General features: G+C 33.7%; 1 protein-coding gene across 9 annotated transcripts in view; it reads left to right on the top strand.

Moving 5' to 3' along the window:
- Positions 1-14202, top strand: part of DENND1B (DENN domain containing 1B) — a 267467-nt gene that overhangs the window by 106188 nt on the left and 147077 nt on the right. For 7 of the 9 annotated variants that reach the window (XM_073884621.1, XM_073884620.1, XM_073884622.1 and 4 more), the window contains one exon: positions 5055-5124. The exons of the other annotated variants lie outside the window; for them this stretch is intronic. In XM_073884621.1, the coding sequence (XP_073740722.1) occupies positions 5055-5124 (70 nt within the window). The remainder of the gene's footprint in view (positions 1-5054; positions 5125-14202) is intronic. 9 annotated transcript variants of the gene reach the window in all.

The following is a 14202-nucleotide window of genomic DNA, read 5'->3' as shown; positions in this document are numbered from 1 at the left end:
AGAAGTTTTATTCCCTATTCTTCCAATTATCTTAACGTGTAGAGTCTTATTCTTAGATTTTAGATTTTGCTCTGTACTCCCTAGACAGACATAGAATTGACTAGTGAGTCATACTGCCCAAATAGAAATAACAGAGCATCATGGAGCCTTAGAGATGACTATGAGAAATATGCCAAGTGTAAACTTTGTTGCCATAGTTTTTTAAAAAATAATGTTGGTCTGGGCACCTGGGTGGCTCAGTTGGTAAAGTGACTGCCTTCGGCTCGGGTCATGATCCTAGAGTCCCGGGATTGAGTGCCATATCAAGCTCCCTGCTCAGCAGGGAGTCTGCCTGTCCCTGTGACTCCCCCCTCTCATGTTCTCTCTATATCATTCTCTCTCTCAGTAAATAAATAAAAAATAATGTTAGTTATTTATTATTTATTAATTAGTTTGATTTATAGATGAAATCATATTAGAGGTAGTTATAAAACATCATAGTGTCTAACAGTGCTACACACATAATAAGAGTTGAGTGTTCAATTTGATGATTAAGAAAATGACTATGAGAACAAAATCTAGCATATCTTGAATCAAGAACAAACATAGCCTGGTGCCAGGATGAAATTCAGCCAGAGTTGGTATTCTTGAAGATTACAAAAAATAGCAGTAATTATATGACAAAACATTTTGCACAAATAAGAACTATTAAATTTTGAGAAGTGACCTAAATATTAATTATTTAATTCAATTTTTTTATTTTCAAAAACAGTTAAATAATCTTACAGATAAATTGTATTTATATAAGTTAGCTTTTATGAAAAATTGTTTCAGTTAATCCTCATAATTTGAAAGAAAATTGAGAGGGGAAGATAACTAATGAAAACTAAAAATGTAAAGATGAGAAAACCAGAACACTGAAAAGAGTATTTGTGCTGTTGGTGGGAATGCAAACTGGTACACCACTGTGGAGAATAGTATGGGGAGTCCTCAACAAGTTAAAAATAGAACTACTCCACGATCCAGCAGTCACACTACTGGGTATTTATCCAAAGAATACCAGAACACTGATTCAAAGGGATACACACACTTCTGTGTTTATAGCAGCATTATTTCTAATAGCCAGGATATGGAAGCAGCCCAAGTGTCCATCGATAGATGAATGGATAAAGATGTGGTATATATAATGGAATATTATTCAGCTATAAAAAAGTCTGAACTCTTGACATTTGCAATGACATGGATGGAGCTAGAGAGTATAATGCTAAGTGAAATAAGCCAAAGACAAATATCATATGATTTCACTCATATGTGGAATTTAAGACACAAAGCAAACAGTAAAGGGAAAAAAATAAGAGAGAGAGAGGGAGAAAAAGACAAAGCAAGAAATAGACTCTTAATTACAGAGAAAAATCTGATGTTAACCAGAGGGGAGGGTGGTTGGGTGTTGGATTAAATTGTAATGGGGATTAAGGCGTGTACTTGTGGTAAGTACCGGGTGATGTATGGAACTCTTGATTTACTGTGTTGTACACCTGAAGCTAATATAACACTGTATGTTAACTAATTGGAATTAAAATAAAAACTTAAAAAAAGACAAAAAGAGTGTTAAGGCATTTTGTGTAGAAAAAGATCATCTCATTTAGTAATAACTTATGAAATAATCATGAGGTGTTTATTATAATTTTTATTTTTATAGTGGTCCAAGAAAGAAGAATTAAGGTTAAAAAGGCTTCACATTATTTGAGTAAGATGGAAATGACAATGTAAGGATTAACAGGTAGACATGCAACCATTTAAAATCAATAAATTTTGCTTTATCTAGAAATTCTTGAGAGCAAGACAGAAATAGACCAGCATGCTCCTTGAGTAGATTAGGTCTCATCTTATGTGAACATACAGATCTGAACTTCATGACATACTGAAATTTTCCTGAAATAACACTTTCTTCAGGCCATTAAAAGTTGAAATATGAATATGAAATGCTTGCAAATGAAAGAAATGGCACTCTGTCCAATGAACTGTAGTGTGTCTTAGTAGAAGGACATTCTCCATGGAAATTATTTCATTGAGTTATAATGAGTGTAGAAAATAAGATATGGTAATTTGCATGGTATTGAGTTGAAAATTTAAAAATAGTAATCTTTTTCTTTTTTTGTGAGAGGTATAGTAGAATAGCTGTCTAAACTTGAAAATTTAAAAATAGTATTAGTAATCTTTTTCTTTTTTTGTGAGAGGTATAGTAGAATAGCTGTCTAAACACTAGAGTTAAAAGAGTTGAATCATTTAAATATGAAAGTTGAGAATACCAGTACTAACTTCTGATTAGTTAGTATTAGTCTGTAGACTGGTTGCTCTTTAGGCCTTTGTACAATTTATTCTTAGATTTAATTGTTCTTCCATGAGAGTAGATTTGTCTCCTATTATAGTGTTCCTCCTTTTGTTTCACTCTCATTTTGTCAAAGCCATCCTTTAATAGTTTCCCCAAAATAGTACAAAAGTGGTAAAGTTTTGAGTCCTAGCATGCCTGAAAATGTTGTTAATCTAGCTCCACACTTGATTGGTATTTTCTCTGGGCAAAGGGATTTAACCTCTGCATTTTGAAGGCATAATCTGCTCACTTTCTGGGATTGCTGTTGAGAAGTTCAGTGGCATTTTGAACTTAATGCCTTTGTATTTTACCTGTTTTTTCTCTTTGGAAATTCTTAGGTGCTTTTCTGTCCCCTATACTGGAATTTCACTGTGATATTCATTTATTTTACAGTTCACCCAGTGGTACTCTCAATGTGGACACTCATATCTAAAGTTCTGGGAATTTTTCCAATAACTTTTAAAAAAGAAATTTTCATTCCTGTTTTCCCTCTTTTCTTTCTTTTTGGAACTACTGTTAGCTACATAATTGTTGAGATTGATGCCTGATATTTTAATATTTATTCTCCTATTGTCCATTGGTTTATCTCTTTATTCTAGTTGCTAGGAGATATTCTTGATTTAGTTTCTAACCTATCAATTTTAATTGTTTTCAACTTTTATATTTTGAATGTCTAAAAGTTCTTTCTTGTCTAAAATATTTTTCACCTTTTTTTTTTCAGATTTCATTTTGTTTAGTAGTATCCTGTTCTTTATTCAACTCCTAAAAATATTAATGATAACTTTGTAGAGTTCTCATCTGTTGCTTGTACTGTCTGTGTTTATTTGGAGTTCCTTTTATGTTTGTATTCATGTATATATATTTCCTCAAATATCTGGTGGTTGGACTCTTCATTTATATTTAAGGTAGAGGCACTAAACTGAATTAGAAACTTTTTATTTGCAGTGATGGATTTCATTCCAAGAAAATAGGACCTCTGAGGGTTTTGTTTTTTTTTTTTTTCTTTGAGAGATTCCCAGATCAGTGTTTCAGGATCCTTTGAGGGGGGGTGTGTGTGCAGATATACTTGCTACTGGTCATTTTCCCTTCTATTGGCACCTAGGTTTTGGTGTTCTGTCTTTTGCTAAGTCAGTTATCATCCTTTGTTTCCTTTTCATCTCTATGAAACCATTCACATGTGTTGCTCTCTATTGCTTTTTTCTTCATTTCTCTTGTCCTTATTAATTTATACCCTTTTTATTCATTTACTGTCATTTTAGTGCCATTTCCAAAGGGCATAGAGATAAATGCATGTCTTTGATATGCTAGATTTAACCAGAAGTTAGTAGATATTTTAAAATATCACAGGAATCTTTTATATCATTACTTAGTATTTATAATTATTATTTTAAAGAACTCTATAACAATTCTGCCGAATAAAGATACTGTGCTTTACCCAGCTGTTCTTCTGTTGTGACTTTAGGTTACTCTTGAATCAAAAAGCATCTTTCATAGCCATTAATAAATCAGACATTATGTGAAAAAATGCAGATACGATGTTGTTTTTCTAAGCTCTATTCATTGATTTTTTTTCCTATTCATTGATTTTTAAATTTTAAATCTGTTATATACATTTACTCTTGTCAAAATAGTTATGTAGTAAGAGCATTACACTGTTCTCTCTTAGAAAGTAACCTGTTGTAGTAATTCTTAGAAAAAAAATGAATATTTGTTCATACTTAACTACACTGGTGTTTTTGTGGTATGTGAAAAGCATACACATTAATAAACAAACCTTTGTATAGGGTGCCTGGGTGGCTCAGTTGGTTAAGCGACTGCCTTCGGCTCAGGTCATGATCCTGGAGTCCCGGGATCGAGTCCCACGTCGGGCTCCCTGCTCAGCGGGGAGTCTGCTTCTCCCTCTGACCCTCCCCCCTCTCATGCTCTCTCTCTCTCTCTCTCAAATAAATAAATAAAATCTTAAAAAAAAAAACACCTTTGGATAGATTTTAAATATACTGATATCTTAATTTGTTAATAAAGAGTATGGATTTTTTGGGTATAATTGAATTTTAGACTTAGTATTTGCTTTCATAAAAATTAGTTATATTTGTATCTAGTAAAATGAATCAAAATGAATTTTCAGTTATATATATTTTTACAATTTTTAAAATAGGCTTTCTGTTATTTATATTGATGTTTACTTTGAAATTTATCATCCTACTTGAACATCAGTTTCAAAATAATTGAATAATTAGGCACATAATTCTATTGTATTATATACTCACTTCAGTAATCATTAATAAGAAGATTGTGTCTTTATTTTGAAAGCTTTTTAAAATTAGTTTTTATTTTGTGTTATATTTTATTACAGTGGTTAGCTTTTTTCTGTGCATGCTTTTGGTACATTCATACCATGCATACCATGATATAGGATTAAATAATTTTACTGCAGACAAAACAGAAGTGTGTAATGCATAACTTTTATAATAGAACTTTGGGTCATGATTATGTTGTGAAAACTAATAATAAATAATATGTAAAATTTTACTGTAACAGTAAGGAGAACATGGGTATAGTTCTTCTCTGCCATCCAGGATTAAGTTTGAAATAATACAGATTTAATGTTTGTCATCTCTTTTCTTGATTATAAATAATATATACATATACATTTTTAAAGGTTTTTGTTTTTTTTGTTGCTGTTCTTGTTTTTTGTTTTTTACAGTTACCTGCCATGGTTTGAAGTATATTACAAGCTTCTTAATACTCTGGCAGATTACTTGGCTAAGGAACTGGTAAGCTATATTTTTTTCCCCAATTTTTTCTAATGTTGTAAAATACACATTTGCCATTTTAACTATCCTGAAGTGTACAGGTCTGTGTCATTAAGCACATTCACATTGTTCTGTGCCACCATCAGCATCATCATCTCTAGAACTTTTCTGTCTTCCCAAATTGAAACTCTGTGCCCCACTGAACAACTTTCCTTTCTCCTCCCCTGAGTCCCTGGCAATAATCATTGTATTTTTTGCCTTCATGAATTTGACTGTGTACCTCATGTAAGTAGAATCATATAATACTTGTTCTTCTGTGACTAGCTTCTTTCCCTTAGCACATTTTCAGGGTTCATCCATGTTGTAGCAGGTGTTAGAATTTCTTTCTTTTTTAAGGCTGGATAAAATTTCATTATATGTGCACACCACATTTTATTGATCTGTTCATCTATAGATGAACAATTGGGCTGTTGGGGACAGTGCTGTTAGGAACATGGGTGTACAAATATCTGTTTGAGTCACTGTATTCAGTTCTTTTCAGTATATACCCAGAAGTGGAATTGCTGAATAATATGGTAATTCTATGTTTAACTTTTTGAAGGACTGCCATAATATTTTTCACATGGTGTCACCATTTTACTTTCCCAGCAGCAACACACAAGGTTCCAATTTCCCTACATCCTCCCCAACACCTGCTACTTTCTGTTTTGTTTTTGTTTTATTGAAGTATTATTTACATACAGTATATTAATTTCAGGTGTACAGCATAATAATTTGACATTTGTGTACATTGTGAAATATTATTACAGTAACTCTAGTTAGCATCTGTCATTACCAGCTAAACAAAGTTACAGATTTTGTGTATGTGTGAAATGGGAACTTTTAAGATTTACTTTCTTAGGGGCACCTGGGTGGCTCAGTTGGTTGAGCGACTGCCTTCGGCTCAGGTTGTGATCCTGGAGTGCCTGGATCGAGTCCCGCATCGGGCTCCCTGCTCGGCGGGGAGTCTGCTTCTCCCTCAGACCCTCCCCCCATCTCGTGTGCTTTCTCTCTCATTCTCTCTCTCTCTCAAATAAATAAATATCTTAAAAAAAAAAAGATTTATTTCTTAGTATCTTTCAAATTTGCAACAATATTATTGACTATAGTCACCATGCTGTACATTATATGCCCTGCACTTATTTATGTTGTAAGTGGAAGTTTGTACCTCTTGATCCCTTCACCCATTGCACCCATCCCCCAACTTTTTCCACTCGAACAAGCATCAATCTAATCTGTTCTCTGTATCTGTGAGTTTTATTTTGTTTTGTTTTATTTTGTCTGTTTGCTTTGTTTTTTAGATTCCACATGTAAGTCAAATCATATGGTGTTTGTCTTGCTCTGACTTATTTCACTTAGCATAAGTGCCCTCAGGGTCCAATTATGTTGTCACAAATGGAGAGATTTTGTTCATTTTTAATGGCTGAATAGTGTTCCACTGTGTGTGTGTGTGTGTGTGTGTGTGTACACACTACCTCTTTATCCATTCATTCATTGATGGACACTTAGGTTGTTTCCATATCTTGGCTATTGTAAATCATGCCTCACTAGACATAGGGGTGCATGTATATTTTCAAATTAGTGTTCATTTGTTCTTCAGATAAATACCCAGAGATGGAGTTGCTGGATCACATAACAGTTCTAGTTTTGATTTTTTGAGGAACCTCCAAACGGTTTTCCATAGTGGCTGCACCAGTTTACATTTTTAGCAGTAGTGCACAAAGGCGCACATCCTTTTCTCCACAGCCTTGCCTATACTTGTTATTTCTTGTCCTTTTTGCAGTAACCATTATGACAGGTGTAAGGTGATAACTCATTGTGCTTTTGATTTGCATTTCCCTAATGATTAGTGATGTTGAGCATCTTTTCATGTGCCTATTGGCGATCTGTATGTGTTCTTTGGAACGATGTCTATTCAAATCTTAAGCCCATTTTTAAATCATTGTTTATTTTTTTGTTATTGAGTTGTATGAGTTCTTTATGTATTTTGGATATTAAACCCTTATTGTATACATGATTTGCAAATATCTTCTATTCAGTATATTACCTTTTAATTTTGTTGATGGTTTCTTTTACTGTGCTTTTTAGTTTGATGTAGTCTCATTTTCTTACTTTCTTTTTTTTTTTTTTGCTTTTGTTGCCATTGACTCTGAAGTCAGTTCCAAAAATTATCTCCAAGACTGATGTCAAGGAGCGTACTGCATATGTTTTCTTTTAGGAGTTTTATAGTTTCTGCTCTTATATTCATGTCTTTAACTGATTTTGAGTTAATTTTTGTGTGTGGTACAAGATAGTGGTCTAGTTTCATTCTTTTGCATATGACTGTCCAGTTTTCCCAACACCATTTTTTAAAGAGAATGTCCTTTTTCCATATTCTTACCTCCTCTGTGATAAATTAATGACCATGTATGTGTGGGCTCTCTGTTCCTTCCCACTAATTTTTGCCTATTTTTTTGCCAGTGGCATACTGTTTTGATTACTATATCTTGGTAATATAGTTTGAAATCAGGAGCATGATGCCTTTAGCTTTGTTGTTCTTTCTCAAGATTCCTTTGCCTATATGGGATCTTTTGTGTTCCATACAAATTTTTGAATTATTTATTCTAATTCTGTGAAAAATGACATTAGAACATTGATGGGGATTATATTGAATCTGTAGATAAAATGGTTAAAATGGATATTTTAATGTGGTCTTTTAATCCACAAAACCAGATTATCTTTCCATTTATAGTGTCTTCTTCAATTTCTTTCATCAGTGTCTTATAGTTTTTAATGTATAGGTCTTATACCTCCTTGGTTAAAATTTTTCCTAGGTATAATATATATTTATATAAATATATATTTATTCTTTTGATGCAATTATAAATGGGATTGTTTTCTTGATTTCTCTTTCTGATAGTTCACTGTTAGTGTAGAAACAACATATTTTTATATATCGATTTTGTATCCTGCAACTTTGCTAAATTTATTAGTTCTAACAGGTTTTTTTTTTTTTTGGTGGCATCTTTAGGGTTTTCTCTCTATATAGAAAATCATGCATCTACAAATAGTGACAGTTTTACTTCTTCCTTTCCAACTTGAATGTCTCTTATTTCTTTTTCCTGCCTACTTGGTCTGGCTAGGACTTTCAATACTATTTTGAATAAAAGTGGTGAGAGTGGGCATACTTGTCTTAGTCCTGATCTTAAAGGAAAAGCTTTCAGCCTTTTACTGTTGAGTATGATATTAGCTGTGGACTTGTCTTATATGGCCTTCATTATATTGAGGTACATTCTGTCTGTACCCACTTTGTTGAAAGTTTTTGTCATAAATGGATGTTGAATTTTGTTAAATGCTTTTTCTGCATCTATTGAGATGATCATATGATTTTTATCTTTCGTTTTGTCAATGTGGTATATCACATTGATTGATTTGCAGATGTTAGACCATCCTTGCATCCCTAGAATAAATCTCTCTTGATTATGGTGGATCATCCTCTTAATGTACTGTTAAATTTGATATACTTATATTTTGTTGAGGATTTTTGCATCTCTTTATCTGGGATATTGGCGTGTAATTTTCTTTTTTGTGTTGTTTTTGCTTGGTGTTGGTATCAGGGTAATGTTGACCTCATAAAATGAGTTTGGGAGCATTCCCTCCTTTTCAGTTTTTTGGGGAGTTCAAGGAGGATTGATATTAAATCTTCTTTGAATGTTTGGTAGAATTCACATGAGTAACCATCTGGTCTTGGACTTTTGTTTGTTGGAGTTTTTTGATTACTGATTCAGTCTTCTTACTAGTAAACAGTCTATTTAGATTTTCTATTTCTTCATGATTTGGTCTTGGAAGACTTTAAATTTATAGGAATTTATCGATTTCTTCTAAGTTGTTGAATTTGTTGGCATAAAATTGTTTAATCTCTTATGATCATTTATATATTCCTTTGGTGTGAGTTGTATCTTCTTTTAGTTTTGATTTTATTTATTTGAGAATGCTTTCTTTTTTTCCTTGTAAGTCTAGCTAAAGTTTGTCAATTTTGTTTATATTTTTAATGAACCAACTCTTAGTTTCACTGATCTTTTCTATCGCTTTTTAGTCCCTATTTCATTTATATGTGCTCTGATGTTTATTATTTCCTCCCTTCTACTAAGTTGGGGCTTCATTTGTTGTTTTCTTAGGTTTTTTTAGGTGCAAAGTTAGTTTGTATACCTGATATATTTCATGTTTCATGTGGTAGGCTTATATCACTATAACCTTTAAAACTATTTTGCTACATCCTATAGATTTTGGTGTGTTGTATTTTCATTTGTCTCAAGGTATTTTTTTAATTACTTTTTTTTATTTCTTCATTGAACCATTGGTCATGCAGTAGTATGTTGTTTAATCTCCATATATTTGATTTTTCCAGTTTTCTTCTTGTAATTGACATCTAGCTTTGTACCATTTTGGTTGGAAAAGATGTTTGATGTGGTTTTCTTGAATATATTGAGACATGTTCTGTAGCCTAACATATGAAATATCCTGGAGATTGTTTCATGTACACTTGAAAAGAATGTGTATTCTGCTGTTTGGGGATGTAATGTTCTTTTAATATATATTATATATAATATAATATATATATTATATATTATATATATTATATATAGCCCATCTGATCTAATGTGTCTCTTAAGGCCATTGTTTCCTTATTGATTTTCTGTTTGGCTGATCTGTTCTTTGATGTAACTGGGGTATTAATGTCTCCTGCTATTATTGTACTGCTGTCAGTTTCTCTCTTTACAAGTGTTATATCTTCTTGCTGGATTGACCCCTTTGTCATTATGTAATGCCCATCTTTATTTTTTATTACATTCTTTGTTTCAAAGCGTATTTTGTCTAAGTGTAGCTACCACACTTTCTTTTGGTTTCCTTTTTCATGAAATATCTTTTTCCATTCCTTCACTTCCAGTCTGTGTGTGTTATTACATATGGTGTGAGTGTCTTGTAGGCAGTATATAGATAGGCCTAGTTTTTTTTTTCTTTAATTATTTAGCCACTTTGTACTTCTTGATTGGAAAATTTATTCCATTTACATTTAAAGTAATTATATATACTTATGTAATTATTGCCATTTTGTTTGTTTTCTGGCTGTTTTGTAGTTCTTCTCTGTTTTGGTCTTCTCTTGCTTTCTTCCTTGTTGATTTGATGGGTTTATATTGCTGTATACTTTGATTCCTTTTTCATTTTCTTTTGTGAATCTACTATAGGGTTTTGCTTTGTGGTTATGATGAGGCTTACATATAACAGCCTATATACATATATGTATTTTAAGTTGATAGCAACTTAAGTTTGAATGCATTTTAAAACTAAATTTTTACCCGCCTCCCCATAAAAACATGTTTTAGTTTTTATTTTAATTTTTTTAGTGAGAGAGAATGCATGTGGGGAGGGTCAGAGAGAGAGAATCATAAGCAGGCTCCACACTCAGTGCACATGAAGCCTGACTCAGGGCTTGATCTCATGACTCTGAGATTATGACCTGAGCCAAAATCAAGAGTCAGACATTTAGCCAACTGAGCCACCCTGGTGCCCCCATGTTTTATGCTTTTGATATCAATTTTAAATCTTTTTATTTTATATATCTCTTAACTAATTATTGTTGTTATAGTTATTTTCACTACTGTTGCCTTTTAATCTTCATAGTAGTTTTCTAAGTGTTTAATCTACTACCTTTACAATGTATTTACCAATGAGATTTTTACTGTCATCCGTTTTCTTAATAATTATACCCTTTCTTTTCAGATTAGAGAAATCTCTTTAATATTCTTTGTAGGGCCAGGTTAGTGGTGTTGAATTCCTTTAGCTTTTGTTTGTCTGGAAAGCTCTTTATTTCTACTTCTAATTTGAGTGATAACCTTGCCAGGTGAAGTGTTCTTGGCTGGAAGTTTGTTTTTCCCCAGCACTTTGAATGTGTCATGCCATTTTCTTCTGGCCTGCAGAGTTCCTGCTGAGAAATCTGCTGATAGCATTATGGGGGTTCCTTTTAACAAGTTATTTTTCTCTTGCTGTTTTTCAGATTCTCTAAATTTTGATATTTTAATTATGTTTCTTGGTATGCATCTCTTTAGGTTCATCTTGTCTGGAAGTCTCTGGGCTTCCTGGGTCTGGATATCTGTTTTCTTTCCCAGGTTAGGGACGTTTTCAGCTATTATTTTTTCAAATAAGTTTCAAATAAGTTTTCTGTCCCCTATAATATAGATGTTATTCTGCTTGATATTGTCCACAGGTCCTTTAAGCTATCTTTACTTTTTTAAAATTATTTTTTTTGTTTTTCTGATTTGTTTGGGTGAGTTCCACTGCCGTGTCTTCCAGATGCCTGATGATGGTGTGCTGTTGAACCTCTCTAGTGTATTTTTCAGTTTAGTTATTGTTCTGTGACTTCTATTTGGTACTTTCTTATATTTCCTCTTTTTGAAATTCTTGCTGTGTTCATCCACTGTTCTCCTAATTTCAGTGAGTAACCATTACTTTGAGCTCTTTATCAGGTAAATTACTCATCTCCACTTCTTCTAGGCTTTTTTTTTCTGGAGCTTTATCTTGTTCTTTCATTTGGAATATATTTCTGTTTCCTCATTTTGGTTGGCTTTCTATTCTATGCATTAGATGAAATAGCTATCTCATTCTTGAAAGAATGACCTTGTGTGGATGAACCTTATCATACAACCCTTCCCTAGCTCTTGGTTGTCTCTTGAACCTTTGTGATTGTCTAAGCAGCCTGATTTATTATTGATAGCTCCTAGTTGTTGAGATAGTGCCACATTCTCTGAATGTTCCAGAGGGAGGGATCTATCAGCCCCTAGTTTCAGGGTGGTTGGAAGCTAGACCCTCAGGCAGCAGCTTCAAAGGTATGTGAATAAATAGTTTTGCAGGACAGTAGTCAGAAAGACTGCTGGTCTTCAGAACAGTCTGGAGACATACTCTTGGTGACAGTGGCAAAAAGTGTGGCTTCACACAAGTGTATGAACTCCTTTCAGGGAGGTACTGGTGAGCTGCAGCAAGGCCAAGGAAGAGTGCAAAGATGATATCCCCTGGCCTATGTTCACTGAGAGTACATTGATAGCCTCTAGATGTGTGGTAATCCTAAAGTGTGCCCCTCAGTAGAAGCTCCAGGATGAGTAAATAGGAAAACTGTGTTTCCTTCTGCTGTTTGTAGTGCCCTGGGGGTGGTAGCCTGCCAATAACTTTCTCTTCTATTATTTCAGACCTGTGGGGCCCAGAAACATAATTCTCCCCGGCCACCAGAGCCAGATGTTCAAGGGGCATCCCCTGTGTAGGCTGTGAATTCCTGCCGGCTCTCATGGGGCTGCAGGGATGGTACAGGGCCAGGATGTCCCCACCACTAGAAAGGTAGAGGGAGAAAGCAAAAATGACACCCACCAGCACCTCTAATCTGGAGAGAGTTTGAATAAGCCCCTCCTCCTCTGGCAGATGCTTTAAGATTAGCAAATGAATCTCCTTCATGTAGGTCCAGGTGCTCTTCATACTGCTGCTTTTGTGCTTGGTCCTGAGGCAGGTGGGTCTGCATTAGTTATTTAAGAGTAGAGTAGAAGCTCTATTCCCTACAACTCTTTGTTCTCCTCGATGTAAGCCCTCTTGGTTTTCAAAGCCAGACATTTGGGGCACTCATCTCTCTGGTGCAGGTCTAAAGAGTTGAGGTGCCTGGTATATGTCACAAGCCCCTTGCTTATCAGGGAGAAACTCCTTGAGATCCCTCCTGATTGTTGGTCACCACATGGTGGATGGGATTTTGAATGAGATCGTATCTCTGTCTCTTCTACATTTCTCAGTGTGGTTCTTTTATACTTTGTTGTGCAGGAGCTATTTAGCTAGTTTTCAGGTATTTTTCTGAGGGAATTATTTCATATGTAGCTGTAGATTTGCTGTGTCCATAGGAGGAGGTGAAACCAGGACTTACTCTGCCCTCTTGAAATGCCTCCTTGTTTTGTCTTTATAATAGCCATTCTAATGGGTATGAAGTGGTATATCATTGTGGTTTTGATTTGTATTTCTTTAATGAATTGTGATAGAGTGTATCCATGTGCTTATTGGTCATTTAATTTTCTTTTTTGGAAAAATATCTTCAAGTTCTCTGTCCATTTTTAAGCATGTTTTGTTGAGTAGCAGGAGTTCTTTATATATTTAGATATTAATCCCTTATTAGATATATGATTTGTAGATATTTTCTTCAATTCCATAGGTTGCCTTTTTACTTTGTTGATTATGTCCTTTGATCCACAAAAGTTTCTAATTTTCATGAGGTCCAAATATGTCTTTTTTCTTTTGTTGCTTATGCTTTCAGTGTAATGTCAAGAAATTACAAATTCAATGTCATGATGCTTTTCCCATATGTTTTCTTCTAAGAATTTTAGTTTTAGCTCTTACATTTAGGTCTTTATCTTTTTTTTTCTTAAAAATAAAAATGAAAATGCTGAAGTGTGCTTTTGAATTAATCAACTTCTCTAGGATTTTGTACAATTTTCCCCTTAATTATTGTTTGATGTTTTTTATAAGAACTAATTTACTAAGATATGGGCTGTGCTATTTGATATAATTTAATTCAAATAAAAGTTTTTAAAAAATTTTTAATGATTACCTGTGATTTTCTAATTTTTAAATTCAGGGTGTATTTTCCATCCTTTTGTTATCTTTTTAAATTCTCATTCAAGGTGCACCTGGGTGGCTCAGTTGGTTAAGTGTTGACTCATGGTTTCAGCTTAGGTCATGATCTCCGGGTCTTGAGATTGATCCCCATGTTGGACTTCATGCTCAGTGAGGAGTGTGCTTGAGGGTCTTTCCCCTCCTCCCTCTCCTTCCCCTTTGCCCCTCCCCCTGCTTTACATGTTCTCTCTCTCTTAAATAAATAAATAAATAAATACTTTAAAAAAATAAATTTTCATTTGATACTTTATTACTCTTGAGATTATAGTTTTCTGGATTGGCCTGACATTGTTTTTCCTTTGTTTCTAACCGTATACTAAGTCTTTCTGTGGTCTTTTCTCCTTTCTATACCTAAAACTTTGATGTTCTTATTTTATATTCTTA

This window comes from Callorhinus ursinus, unplaced genomic scaffold (assembly GCF_003265705.2).
Source record: "Callorhinus ursinus isolate GAN/ISIS: 27379988/994484 unplaced genomic scaffold, GSC_fseal_2.0 scaffold57, whole genome shotgun sequence".
Classification (NCBI taxonomy): domain Eukaryota; kingdom Metazoa; phylum Chordata; class Mammalia; order Carnivora; family Otariidae; genus Callorhinus; species Callorhinus ursinus.
Note: the sequence above shows the minus strand (reverse complement) of the source record. Positions and strands in the feature narration are given on the sequence as shown.